The 13532-nt window shown below is 42.5% G+C and overlaps 2 protein-coding genes across 5 annotated transcripts in view; one reads left to right on the plus strand and one right to left on the minus strand.

Moving 5' to 3' along the window:
* Positions 1-73: 73 nt before the first annotated feature.
* RPS27L (ribosomal protein S27 like) lies at positions 74-12466 on the minus strand. 2 transcript variants are annotated; one of them, XM_048318059.1, is made up of 4 exons: positions 12384-12466; positions 4034-4142; positions 1632-1742; positions 74-563 (listed from the first exon to the last, which is right to left on the minus strand). In XM_048318059.1, exons 2-4 carry the CDS (start codon positions 4050-4052, stop codon positions 535-537), a joined length of 159 nt encoding a protein of 52 aa, XP_048174016.1. In that variant the 5' UTR covers positions 4053-4142; positions 12384-12466; the 3' UTR covers positions 74-534. The 2 variants fall into 2 exon arrangements, with proteins under 2 accessions (XP_048174016.1, XP_048174015.1); XM_048318058.1 differs by lacking the exon at positions 12384-12466 and adding an exon at positions 4468-4576.
* Positions 12291-13532, plus strand: part of RAB8B (RAB8B, member RAS oncogene family) — a 30977-nt gene continuing 29735 nt past the window's right edge. For all 3 annotated transcript variants that reach the window (XR_007206618.1, XR_007206619.1, XM_048318056.1), the window contains exon 1: positions 12291-12492. Coding sequence is in view for 1 of the 3 variants with exons in the window: in XM_048318056.1 (XP_048174013.1) it covers positions 12369-12492 (124 nt within the window). In the remaining 2 variants the exon portion in view is untranslated. The remainder of the gene's footprint in view (positions 12493-13532) is intronic.

Consider the following 13532-nt stretch of genomic DNA (forward strand, 5'->3'; position numbering starts at 1 on the left):
AGTGCAGTCCTGAAATCAAATTAGTGGGAGGAAAAATCCAGGCATTCCAGAGAAACAGCTGAACATAGGTGAGTAACTCTACATTTTTATTTATCACCATATTACCCAAGATGGGGAAGGGACTACAGCAACATTGAAAGCAAATGAGCCATTTAAGATCCTATCTAGCTTTTGCAACCCTTGCAGTTAGGGTAGTTGCAGTAATAAAATACACTAAATGTGTTCTTAAAGCAGTTTCTGTTGCTATATGCATTACGCTGCAGTAGTTTATGATTAACAAGAGCAAGGATGCAGAAGTCCAAGGTTTTTACTGTTTAAATGCAAAATTATAAAAATAGAGCTCAGTTGTCTGCAAACTTACAGGAAAAACTTGCAGTTCAAATCATTTATTGAGAAAGAGATTCCAGCAGATTAGTCAGGAGTAGCATGTAATTTGTACAAAATCAATCATAATTACATTGTTGTTGTAACAGGCGTTTTTAAACTGGTAAGGCTTTCAGGAGCACAGATCCAAAAAATCACATGCTGAACCATTCAGTGTTGCTTTCTTCTAAATGAACAGCCTGCAAAGAAATCACATGAGTAGAGATACGAATAGTCTAGATACTAAAATTGTTAGACTGCCTTGAAAAATTGTCCATCCAATGAAAGGAAAATTCATGGATTAAATTTAAATTTCATGTACCACAAGAGGAGAAGATTTAGCACTGTAAGTCTTCTCTAGCTCAACCTGAACAACATGGCTCTCATGCAATTCATCTTAAAATAAGACTAAGATGTACCATTTCTTTTCTTCCAGATGCCTTTTAAAATTTCAGTCTACTGTTCCATTCCTTAGTGACAAAACCCCCAAACTGAAACAGCTGCTAGGTGTGTTGCTACCATTTTCAACTGCTCAACAGCCTTACTTCAGGTATTGTCCTCACATTTACTACCCCTGTGTAGTAGCACATTATATATAAGCACTGCTACGTGTAATTTCTATACATGTTCACTTTTTGCCCTTTGAACAAGAAATTAGTAAAATCTGGATTAGTTTTTACATTTTTTAAAATCCTAAAGTGTTTCCAGTGCTTTTCATATACCACAGACACTGGGCTGCATTCAAAGATACTGGTGTTATACCAGTTATCTGTATATACGAGTTATCTGTTTATAATTATCAGTGGTTATTTATTCCCTTATCATTTATACAAAACAATTTTTTTTTGAGCCAGAGAACTGCTTTACAGTAGGGCTGTTTAAAAACAAACAGGCAAGCCATTAGTGTGACTAGAAGTGGCACAGAATTACTTTAGCCTGGCAAAAGTACCCTACTCCTTTCATGGTGCTTTTTAACGCTCTAAACATAGCGCAGAGTTAAACAGCAGTATTCATCATATAAGCTGAAGGAAATGACAAGTCACCTAAAATAAAGTGTGTTTGATGACAATGTAGGTGTTTAGCTGCCTGGCATATCTGTATAGCCATTTAAAAACAAAGAATCTGAAGAAAAATTCACAATTCTGGGCCCATTAACAATGTTTCTACTAGCCAACTCTAAGCAATTTGCAAAGTAAGTGTTCCAGTATCAGTTTCCAAAACCAAAGCTAAACTATTTGCAGGTTATAAAATGCCTTTATTGCCCTTACCTTCTGTGAGCCTGGCTTTTCCCCCAGTTGGCTGACACAGGACAGTTGAGCACCCTACACACAGGACTACTGTCTGAGCATGGCTGAAGACAGTGGTGATCTTGTAGCACCCTGAAAAACAGCATTATGAACCTTTCCACTGGGTATTTCTAGCGTCATTTTTTTATGTGTTAATTGAATCAGGTACTCTAACTACCCTTGTCCAAAAATACATCTGTATTTCATGACACAACACACCAAACCAAATGAAGCAAATAGTTGTGTTCCAAAGTGCTTGCCTTTATTTAAATGCGTAGGAAAGCAAGTTAGGTAACTGAAACTGGTATGACCCCTATACAAATATCAACACAGCCTGCTGGCTGACAAGCCCTAATTTGCTTATCACATCTCCTGCAAAGAAGTTGAGCAGCTCTAGATTAGCCTTCTCTGCTGAACAGAAGAACCCAGGCAGCTGGAGAAATATTTAACTTGTAACAGTAGAACACTGCTGTTGACAACACCTGGCAGCTCGGAGTATAAATACTGCTGTTTCAATCTATGTTTGCTTTCTGTTTAATAATTGGTACATGAAAGGCCTGTGCTTGGTTGCATTCTATAAAACTAACATAATATTTAAATGCAAAGACTGGCACAGAATAACTTCACTAATTCCTTATGCAATGCTTTTGTCTACAACTTATAAATTCTACAACTTAAGAAAGAATTAAATCACTCATACATGGCTTAAAAATGGAATTTTCACTGCTTTTCAATTTCTTCCCCTGAAAAGTATTTTTAATTAGCCAAGAGGTATTTTTGGAGGGAGAAAACCTGTAAAGGGTTTAATCTGGATGTGGATATACAAAATAAATAGGCAAAGGTGAGCAGAGATTACATTTTCAGCACATGTAGATCAGAAAGCTAAGATAGAACATATGTTGCGAGGAGGGTCCTCTGACAAAAGGACTGCTTGGTAGGGAGAAGTACTATTAGACAGAACAACAGATCTCTGCTTTGTTTAAATTACAAAGAGTAAGTGTACAAATCTTTGTGAAAAACTGCTAACAGCTAAAATTTAATCACAGCAAATGTTGTTTTCCCCCTGTTGAATGTGAACTTCCATGTTGATGAGTTTTTAACGTTTGTGGGTTTGGCAGGGAAATGAGCCCAATCCAATTCAGTAATGAGGCAGGAACTTCCAATACCACTGACCCAGGGACACATAAGGCCATCTGCTGTTTTCAATGCCTTGTGCATAGGATTCTATCATTGAAGCTCTCCTGCTCTGCTCGATATATCCCTCAAACACAAAAAACAATTAACCCAACAATAATGAAGATAACCAATGACCTATGGGCCTATGTTGACACTAACTGTATCACAGTGTATGCACTCATGTATACTGCTTTGAAGAAAGTGTAAGAAAAAACCAAAAAACCACTAGAGGCTTAGCCTTCAACTATGTTTAAAAGTTTACTTTCAAGCTGTTTAAATTAATTTACATCACTTTTAGATGGAATACAATGTCTCAGAGCTTCTTAGAAAACTAGGCTACTAAGATAGAATAAGATAGTAAGAAAACCTGAGTACATCAACAGTTCCCTGCTTCTAGTGAGGAAGATCACTATTGTAAGCAAGTCTATGTGTTTTCTTACTGCTATAATCTTCTTAGGCTACAGCAGTTTCTAGGAAGTTGCCACACTGGGCAATATGGATGTAACTGCTGAACAAAGAAGCTGTTCACTGGTAGAGCACATTCCTGTAATGGTGCTAAAAAATCCCATGGTTTACTTTATAAAAGAGAAGTTGACTATACAGATGTCTCTGAGCCAAAGTAATGAAGATCTGTGAAAAGTGGACATAGGCAACATCTTATTACCCTTGTATATGAGCTAGATGGCAGCTTAGTTCTTAACAGCAATATGCAAAAAACGCAGTTGTTTATGTTTTACTTTCTGTGCATATGTGCAGGATACCTGCAGATATCCTTGTCAAAAGTTTTTCCAGCTGCTCTTCCAGAACTAACTTAGAAAAGGAGGAAAACAATGTTGGCTTCTGTTTGAAACTTGTGCTATGGATGCTTTAAGGCCTCCATTTAATCTCACTTTTTATACGTGCAAATCTGGGGGGATGGGTTTTTCCCTACTTGCAAGGGTTTTATAAAGGAAAAATCCCAACTAAAGAAGGTCTCATGCCATAACCTCCAGAAAAGAAAAGGCGGATTGTTTGCATTAACTTTTTCTAAAGACTGAAACACTTCTATTGTTAAAAAACGGAAAGCAATATACAGACCCTTTTCTCTACAGAATAGATAAATGAAACTCAGATAAAAAAAGAAATAATAATCAACCGTTATATGAAGATGAACAGTATACAAAATTAGTTTGTTCCTTCCGTAACATATGAACATTTAAAATATTTACCTGGACATTTTACATCCATGAAGTAGGAGTTTGGGCTCTGCACAAGACGTTTCTTTTTGTGCTTTCTCTTCTCATCCTCTAAGGAGGGATGCACTAGGTCTTTGGCCAGCTAGGTGGGGCAAGAGGAAAAGCGCACTGCGCGTTACGCGGCCACATGGGAGCAGGGCTGGCGCCCCGGGGCTGTCCCAAGCGCGGCCGCAGCCAGGCCGCAGGGCCGGGGGGCCGGGCCCCGCCGGGGCCTTCGCGGCCGCCTGCGGGTCCCGGCGGCTTCCGGGGGCCGGGGACAGCAGGGAGCCCGAGCGGCCGCAGCGGCGGCCGGAGAGCGGGGACAGTCGCGTCCGCTCCGCTCCGTTACCCCCCGCGCCCCAAGGTCCCCGCGGTGCCCGAGGACAGGCGGCACCGGGCACGGGGGTGAAGGGCTGTAAACAACTCACAGGCATGTCCGCCGCCGAGCCGCCCCTTCTGCGCGCTCCCGCCCGGCGCAGAGCCGGAGCCGCGCCTGTGCTGCGTGTCGGGGGCGGGACCGTGCCCGCTGCAAAACAGCTGCACATGTGCCTCCAACACGCCAGTACGTGACGCTGGCCTTTTCAGGCTATAAATGCCGTTTAGAAGTGCATCGACTTCACGCTAGATGCTGACTAAATCATCACTCACATGGCACAGAATCATAGAATTGTTAGGGTTGGAAGGCACCTCTGGAGGTCATCCAGTCCAAACCCCCTTCCAAGGCAGGGTCACCTAGAGCAGTGACACAGGAACGTGTCCAGGTGGGTTTGGAATGTCTCCAAGAGAGGGAGGCTCCACAGTCTCCCTGGGCAGCTGTTCCCGTGCTCTGCCACCTTACACACAAGTTCTTCCTCATGCTGAGGTGAAACTTTTTGTGGTTTAGTTTATGGTTATTGCTCCTCATCCCATCACTGGGCACCACTGAAAAAGGTCTGGCACAATCCTCTTGGCACTCGCCTTGAAGACACTTATATGCATTAATTAGATCCCCTCTCAGTCTTCTCTAGTCTAAACTGGCCCAGCTCCCACTGTCTCTCCTCATAAGAGAGATGCTCTAGACCCCTCGTCATCTTTGTGGGCCTCTACAGGACCCTCTCCCTGTCGTTCTGAGGATCCCAGAACTGAACATATGTATGTTGTTTCACACTAAATGATGCATTGCATGAAGCTGTACCTGTGAGCATATTCTTTTGCAGTTTCCCGTCCCAGTCAAAAAGAAAAAGGCAGAATAATTTCTGTTAGTTGTCATTCATATACTTAAATCAATTTAGACAACTTATGAGACATAAAAATATTGCAGATAGTGGAAATTTTTTTAAAAATCACTAATTTTTTTTAGTAAGAGACTAAAAAGTAAGAGACTTTATTTTTTCCCATAAGTCAGTAATCACAAATGTAGTCTGTAAAATCACATGTATTTATCCTGGAACACTTTTAAAGTGTAGTTCAATAGAAATCCTCCTGGTGGCACAATAGACCTTACAAAAATCACTTGATATGAAGGCTTCCCAAACGTCCAAAGGGAACATGCCTTTCTAAGAGGGAACTGATGCATTTAGCAAAGATTATTTGAAAAGTTTGCCATGAGCACAAGTGAGGATATAATTTCATAGAAGCATACCTTTCTGACAACAATATTCTCAAAGCTGGGCTTGGTCCCTCCAGTGCTGACACTGTAACAACTTTCAAAATACTTTCCACCTCAAACTTTTCCATTATTCTGCCAGAATAACCCCATGTGTTGTAGTGCTCCAAGCCATTATATTGTTTTTCCTCTTCTCACTGTCACAGCCTTGTAACACTGTAATGCTGTGTTAGCACTTTTTCCTTATGCGCTGTTGTGGTGATGACACACAGATAGAGGTATTTTGGAAGTATTTCTTGTATCATGGGGAATTTAATAGGAAGGGCTCTGACTCATACTTTCCTCTGCATGCTGTCCTGTGAAGCTAAGAACATAAACCAGTTACCAGCACAGAGTCAGTTCTTGGGTCTTAGCTGTTCCTACTACCTTCCCATCCTTTTCAAATGCATGTTATTTATCTGCAAGCAGAATGGAAAGTGGATAATCTCTTAAGGCTTTTGATTCAGCATTTGAAGGAGAATTATGTTTTCCTTTGTTAAATAAAATACCTTCACCATGTATAAAGCACCACCTGCAATAAAATAGCCCTTCTTCACCTCTTCCTCCTAGCTTTCCCTTAGATGACTTTCCTGCAAAGAGCCTTGGTGGCTGAGGAAGACTTTAAAGTCACATTAAAAATTGGCTTCATTGGAAGGAGGGGCACACAGGATGATCTGAAAACAGGATGTGTTTTGGACACATTCCTCTGGTTCTCTATTTTGGTTTTGCTTGGAGATTCATTTCCTTTTTGTAACTGCTTGTAGTTCAGTGACCTGCTGTATGAGTCAATTCTAATGCATTACCTTTAATCTTACAATTGAAGCTTTTTTTGAAGTGCACTCTTTAGAAAACGGAAATGCAGTGCTGAGTTTAAGTGTCAGTTAGCAAGGAGACAAATGCTGCTGTCTGCTGTCTGTGGCTTGGCCTACTGAGACACAGATAGATTCAGGTCTAAGAGAACAACTTCCTCTTTCCAGCCTTCTCCCAGCAAGCAAGGACTTTGATCTCATTTTAGAGAAAAGATCAAGAAACTTTATCTGTCATAGAATGACAACAGAAAAATTCCAAAAGCTGATCTGGAAATGTTTAAAAACAACATAATGACAGTTGGGTTTTTCCTGCATTGTGAGTATCAGTCTCTTGTGTTTGAAAGCTGAATCTGTGTCTCTGAGGACATGCATTGTGGGTGGGTTCCTGCTGGGCTGGGACAGCCTGCAAGCCCTCACTGTGATGAGCACCTGCTGTCCCTGGTACTGCTTCGTTCTGCTCCATTTGTGGCCTTCTGCACCTAAATTTGGGTGGCTCCTTAGGATCTGCTTTGTCATTGTGAGAAAAATGGCTTTTAGGAGGTTTTACTACAGAACCTTGTATAAACTGCCTGTGGTCACTGAAGAAGTGTGTAGTGACTGATTAAAAAAAAAAACAAATTCACCCTACTAATGCTTGTAGTAGTTGTCTAGAATACTAAAATGGGGATGGGTGTCTCTGTAATACTATCGTTAAGACCATTTAGATTTCTTTTCACTAACCACCTCGAAGCTGCACTCAAAAGAAGTAGGTTCACTTCAAGTGGTATGTTTGATCCAGAATGTGACCTGTCTGTGGTTTTGCCTGTACTTCAGAATTAAGAGTTATAATTTTAATTGATTGTAAACTAATGGTGTAAACTGTGGCATGTAATAATTTGGTTTAAATATACTTATGCTCAGACAGTTTAGATTAGCAGTGGAAACTGAAGAAAGTCCACTTTTAGTGCTATTGTAATAGCAAACTTTGAAATTAATGGATTTTACAGATAAGAATCTTACAGTGTTTTTTCTTCCTGGAATTGAACTGTACGTACTTTGTGTAATTTCTTTTCCCAATAATGACTTGATTTAACTTCTTCTATATAAAGTTCTGATATATACATTGGAAAATTCGTACATTTAGATCACAACAGTAGAGTACTGTTCTTTGAAAATTAAACCAATGCATTGATCTTAAAACTACGAGTTAAAAGCAGGACATATCAACCTATCAAATGCAGTAAGACAAAGTGTAGAATGAGCACAGAAGTATCTACCTTCAGTCAAAGATTTATTTACTGGAAACAGGGAATAAGTGACTTTTTTTAAAGGAGTGTCACATGATGGTCATCAACAGTAATGAATTCCAGAGGTACCTGCCAAAGTCAGAGTTGTTAGAGATATGCATCAAAAATATTATTATATTGGCTAGCAGAGTTCAAAAGCTAAGGGGCAAAGCTCATGTTAATGACTTGTGGTTAGGTGGCATTCAGGGCAGGACTACCTCATAAGATTCTTGTTTGTAGGACTTGGACCTGTTGATTCCAGTTAGTGCCAAAATAACAGGCTCTTAGTTCTACCAACATGTTTTAAACTCTATTGCTTTTTTAAACCTTATACTTAAGTAATTAAGATGCAGAATTTTCTACAATTTTGTATGCATTGAGCCGAAGAGCTTCACTGAAACCACATTTTCACACAGTTGTCTTTTTACTTAACCAGTCTCACCTTTGAACTGAGGGGGGAAAAGACTTTTTGAAAGCTAGAAGTAATGATGTGTATTATTTGAGAAACTAAAAATGAGAGTGGGAATGAAGTAGCAATATAATCTGTTTTTTTCTTTAAAATGTAGGCATTGGTAAACAAGAATTTTCTGGCATTTTTTATGTGTATGTAAAGATTTTTGAATTTACTGCATATGAATAGCAGTAGTAATTACATTTTGCTATTCCTGTTAGTTCCTTTCTTAAACTGAGGGCTTTAACAGATGCACTTTACCTACACCCCAGTGACTAAAGGAATTCTGCCATAACTTGATTAGGACTACTTGTTTATCGGACGAGCTTGAACTGTGGTACTGATCTCCTTTTATGGCCAGGCTACCTGCCTAGTGGGTGAGAGAAAGGCTGTGAAATCTGCCTGGACTTCAGTAAAGCCTTTGACACCATCTCCCACAGCACTCTTCTGGAGAAGCTGGCAGCCCATGGCTTGGATAAGTGCACTCTTTGCTGGGTTAAAAACTGTCTGGATGTCTGGGCCCAGAGTGTGGTGGTGAATGGTGCCACATCCAGTTGGGACCAGTCACTGGTGGTGTTCCCCAGGGATCAGTACTGGGCCCAGTCCTGTTTGAGGTCTTTATTGATGATCTGGATGACAGGATTGAGGGCACCCTTAGGAAGTTCATGGATGACACTAAGTTGGATGGGAGTGTTGATCTGCTGGAGGACAGAAAGGCTCTGCAGAGGGATCTGGACAGGCTGGATCTAGGAGCCAAGGCCACTTTCATGAGGTTCAACAAGGCCAGATGCTGGCTCCTGCCCTTGGCTCACAACAATGCCCTGCAGCACTACAGGCTGGGGCAGAGGGGCTGGAAAGCTGCCCAGCAGAAAAGAACCTGGGAGGGCTGGTTGACAGTGGCTCAACATGAGCCCAGGTGTGCCCAGGTGGGCAAGAAGGCAAATGGCACCTGACCTGCAGCAGCAATGGTGTGTCCAGCAGGACCAGGGCAGTGACCATCCCCCTGTGCTGGGGGGTGCATCCAGTTCTGGGCTCCTCAACTCAGGAAAGACATTGAAGTGCTGGAGTGAGTCCAAAGAAGGACAACAGAGCTGGGAAGGATCTGGAGCACGAGTCAGATGAGGAGCAGCTCAGGGAGCTGGGGGTGTTAAGTCTGGAGAAAAGGAGGCTCATGGGTGAATTTATAACTCTCTACAACTACTGAAGGGAGGGTGTAGCCAGGTGGGGATCAGGCTCTTCACCCAGGGAGTAAGTGACAGGATGAGAGCACATGGCCTCAAGCTGCTCCAGGGAGGGTTTAGGTTGGACATGGGGAAGAATTTCTTCACTGAAAGGGTGATTAGACGTTGGAATGGGCTGCCCAGGGAGGTGATGGAGTCATTATCCCTGGAAGCATTCAGGAAAGGAATGGACATGGCACTTTGTGCTCTGGCTTAGTTGACAAGGTGGTGTTTGGTCAAAGGTTGGACTCAATGATCTCAGAGCTCTCTTCAAACCTTAATGATTCTATGATTCTATTCAGGCAAAATGGTAGTAATTTAAGGATCGTAAAGGCTTTTAAAATTCTGCTTTTTTTGAAATGTACAAAACAGAATCAAACTGTTACAGTACCATCTGCTTTTGCATTGTGACAAAAGGTAAACCATAGTTTCAAATCTCTTCTATTTCCTACATGTTCAGTGTTCCCCTCAGTGGTTTTCCCATGCCAGAAAAGAAAAGAATTTTTGATCTATTTGACTGTAATGCAACATAAACCAAATGTTAACTTTCCCAATTTGGTGCCATGACAAAGACTGGGTTCCAAAGTGTTTTCATGGAACAGGTATCGTAGAGGTGTGGTTATTGAACCTTAACAGCTTTGATAGTACTCCTCAAAGTTTTACTAACATATTACAAGGTATATAATTGAACAATTTCAGTTTTTTCATATTCTAGAAAATCAAAAATTGTAACTTAATTTTTATATCTTGTTTTTAAAGTTCATAGTTAAGTAAACATCTGTCCCTTGAATGTGGCAAACTGGCACTTTTCCAAATCAGAGCAGAACGCACTATTGCAAAGCACCAGTGTAATTGAAGAGGGAAGTAATTTGCATTATTTTTCTATAAAAATACTCTTGAGTAACAGATGGCAATCGCAAACATATTGCTCCGGAGACATATGAAAGCCTATGTGTTCCATAAAACTCAAGAGTGAATATTAACCCCAAAATTTCTCTCTTCAATGCTGAAATGTGTTTGTGTAGTAATCTTCAGCATGGCCATAATTACAGTTCACAGCAACTCATGTCTCAGAAAGTACAGCTACATGGAAATGTTTCAGAGATTAGTTTTTCATTTTCAGTTTCCTATAATCCAATTATTCATGTTAGACTGAATAATTAAGCAATTTGGTCTGTCTGCTTCAGCTGCCAGGTTGCCATTATAATTTATAAACTCAATTCCTGTAATAAGTAGTGTAACAACTCATCTTAACATTTAAACAGCCCAACTGCTAATTATACAGTACAAAAACGATCCAAGCAGCCATGTTTCCAAATTCTGGCCTGAACTAGGCAGAGGTCCTCAGGTGTGTTAAAAAAAAAAGAACCGGCAATTCCCCCCATCCTTGTTTTGCAGCTTTCATTCTCCTCTATCAGATGATATCCTGGTCTTCCAGAGGTCTCAATCAAACAATTACTATAAATAAGAAAAAGAATTTTTTTCACTTGAATTATGATGAAGCATATAAAAGTATAGATATAAAATTATATTGTTATATTTTGATCCAATTAACTGAAAGTTAGATTAGCATTCATGACAAGCTCTTGCTGAATTCACCTTGTACAGAGATTTACATCCCATCTGTCAATGGATTTTTCATGATTTGCTACCAAAAACATATTGGCCAGGAATACCACCAAACTGAGACTCTTAACAGGGAAAATTTGGATAATTAATAACTAGGAGCAGAATACGTTTTGCTTTTTCAAGGATTATAATGGCTGAAGGTATTTGTCTGGAGTGATTCCTCAGTGCACAAATACAGCAGTAGCCAGGCATTAGACTAGCTTAGCCCTATTTCACCCCATCAAATTGTTGTTTAATGTCACGAGGTGATTTTTTGTGTGCTTGCAGGAGGCTAACCATGTATGAGAGAGCTTTAATATTCAAAACTAATTTTGTTTGATTATCTATAGAACTCAGCATATATATTTGCCAAGTTAACATACACACAAAAAAAACCAAAAACAAAACAAAAAACAAGCAAACAAACAAAACAAAAACAAAAACAAAACCCCAAACCAAAACAAAAAAAACCACCCCAGAAGTGAGAAAGGACCTTTTACAGTCGTCAGCTGGGTTATAACTAATAGAAACTTTGATGAATGATTTGGGGAAAATGTCTCTTTTCCCTGTTTTTGCTAAGAGGAAACCGAGCACTGTTCTAGTGATTTATAGTGTTAGAGAGTTCTGTTTATAGCTTGTCTGAAGGCTACAGTCTTTAAATTAAATTAAAGCAGTAACTCTTTGTTGTCATTTCGAAGTGTTTCAGTAGTGCTATTTATTTTTATAGTGCCTTGTGACATCCTGTGGGGAACATACTATAATGAATACATAATGAGGCTGCCTCACACCAAGAGATAATTATTAGTGGAAAAAAAGATGGGGGAAAGTGTTTGAACTGTTCTAGAGTAGATATCTTGTAGAATATCCCCATTTCCAGTGTTATGTGAGACCGCATGAAAATAATTTTTGTGTTGTGTGCATAAGTTTCTTTCTGAGTTGACATGCCCAGGGCAACATGTAAACTTCTGAGGTCACACATTACACTCACTTATTGGTGACGTGGAGTATTATGCCATTATTTAATGTGCCACTAGAACACATAACTACGTGACGCTTTTTACAACTCTTGTCAGATCCAAAGAGAATTGAGCCCCGTGGGACGCGGCCCTGTGACCGCGCAGTGACAGCAAAGCCCCAAACGTCCCTCAGTGAGTGCCGGGCCCGCGGACCACAGCCCCCGTCGGGCCCGGCGGTTCCGGCGCCGTGACGCGTCCGCGGGGCCGCCTCCTCCCGCCTTTCCTTTCCTTCCCTTCCCTTCCCTTCCCTTCCTGGCCCTCCCGCCGTAGTCCCGCCCTCCTTCCCTCCCGCGTTCGCCCCCTCCTGCTGCGGCGGCGAGCCGAGCCCAGGCGAAGATGGCGAAGACTTACGACTATCTGTTCAAGCTGCTGCTGATCGGGGACTCGGGCGTGGGCAAGACCTGCCTGCTCTTCCGCTTCAGCGAGGACGCCTTCAACACCACCTTCATCTCCACCATCGGTGAGGGGCACTCCCGCGGCCGGGCGCCGCCATCCCGGCGGGCGAGGGGTCCTGCCCGGGGCCGAGCAGGGAGGGAGGGAAGGAGGGAGAGAAGGGCGGGGGGCACCGCCCGTCTCGCCGCCCGGGGTCGGGGCCGCGTTTGGGCCGTGCCCGGCCCAGTGCGGGAGAAGGGGCCGGGGGCAGCGGGAGCCCAGCGCCGCCGCGCTTGGGAGGGATTATCCGGGGGGGGGGAAGGTGCCGCGGCCCTGGCGGGGTCCGCAGGGTGCGAGCCGGTCCCGCAGCGGCCCCGGCGCCTGCCGTGCCCCGCCACAGCAACAGTTGTGCCGGGCCGGGCCGCGCCGCCGCCGTTGTTGTGCCGCGGGCGGAGCCCGCAGCCCCTTCCCGGCGCGATCGGGGGGGCCCCGCGCCGAGCCCGCAGCGCTGCCGGCCTGTGGCAGAACGGCGGCTTCTCGGGCTCTCCCGTTGTGGGGCGTCTCGTGTTTAGGTGCAGATTTTCGGAAAGTGATGGAGGGCGGGGGTTGCTCGAGCTGCCTGTGGCTCATGCCGAGCTGCGTAGTGACACTGACTGAACGCTCTAGGCAGGTGGTTCAACTCTCAGTTCTTCCCTCAGCACTTCTAATGCATGCGTGTGTGTTCGTGAACATAAAGATCACGTTTTTGAGATTTGGAGTAGTTTCGTTCGTGCTCCTCAGTCGACTACAGAAGCCCCTTAGTGACTAGGTGGAAGAACCTCCTTGACGAAAGTTGAGTTTTGTCCTAAATTTGGTTCTGAAAAGGGGTTTCTAAGCTTCACTAACCTTTTTTAATGACAGTGAGGTGTGATATATCAAAACAGGTTGTTGTGACATATTTTTGTAACATCTGTCAATTTTAGAATACTCTGCTGAAATAAGCAAAATTTTTAAGGCCTTCGCTGATGCAGAGTTGAATTGAAATTACAGTGTGGCAAGACTTGAGATTTATGGTTAGCTACTTGTAGCTGAGGTCACTTTTAAAGTGAAGTACACTGTTTTGGGGATGAAGGGATAAACTGCAGTGGA

The sequence above is a fragment of the Corvus hawaiiensis genome, chromosome 13 (assembly GCF_020740725.1).
Source record: "Corvus hawaiiensis isolate bCorHaw1 chromosome 13, bCorHaw1.pri.cur, whole genome shotgun sequence".
Taxonomy (NCBI): Eukaryota; Metazoa; Chordata; class Aves; order Passeriformes; family Corvidae; genus Corvus; species Corvus hawaiiensis.

What these genes read in the sequence shown, in the direction of transcription:
- RPS27L (XM_048318058.1), bottom strand. An exon ending in CATGGATGTAAAATGTCCAG is followed by an intron (nt 1,743 to 4,033) that starts GTAAATATTTTA and finishes GCTGTTTTTCAG; the next exon opens with GGTGCTACAAGATCACCACT. An exon ending in AAAAGCCAGGCTCACAGAAG is followed by an intron (nt 564 to 1,631) that starts GTAAGGGCAATA and finishes ATTTCTTTGCAG; the next exon opens with GCTGTTCATTTAGAAGAAAG.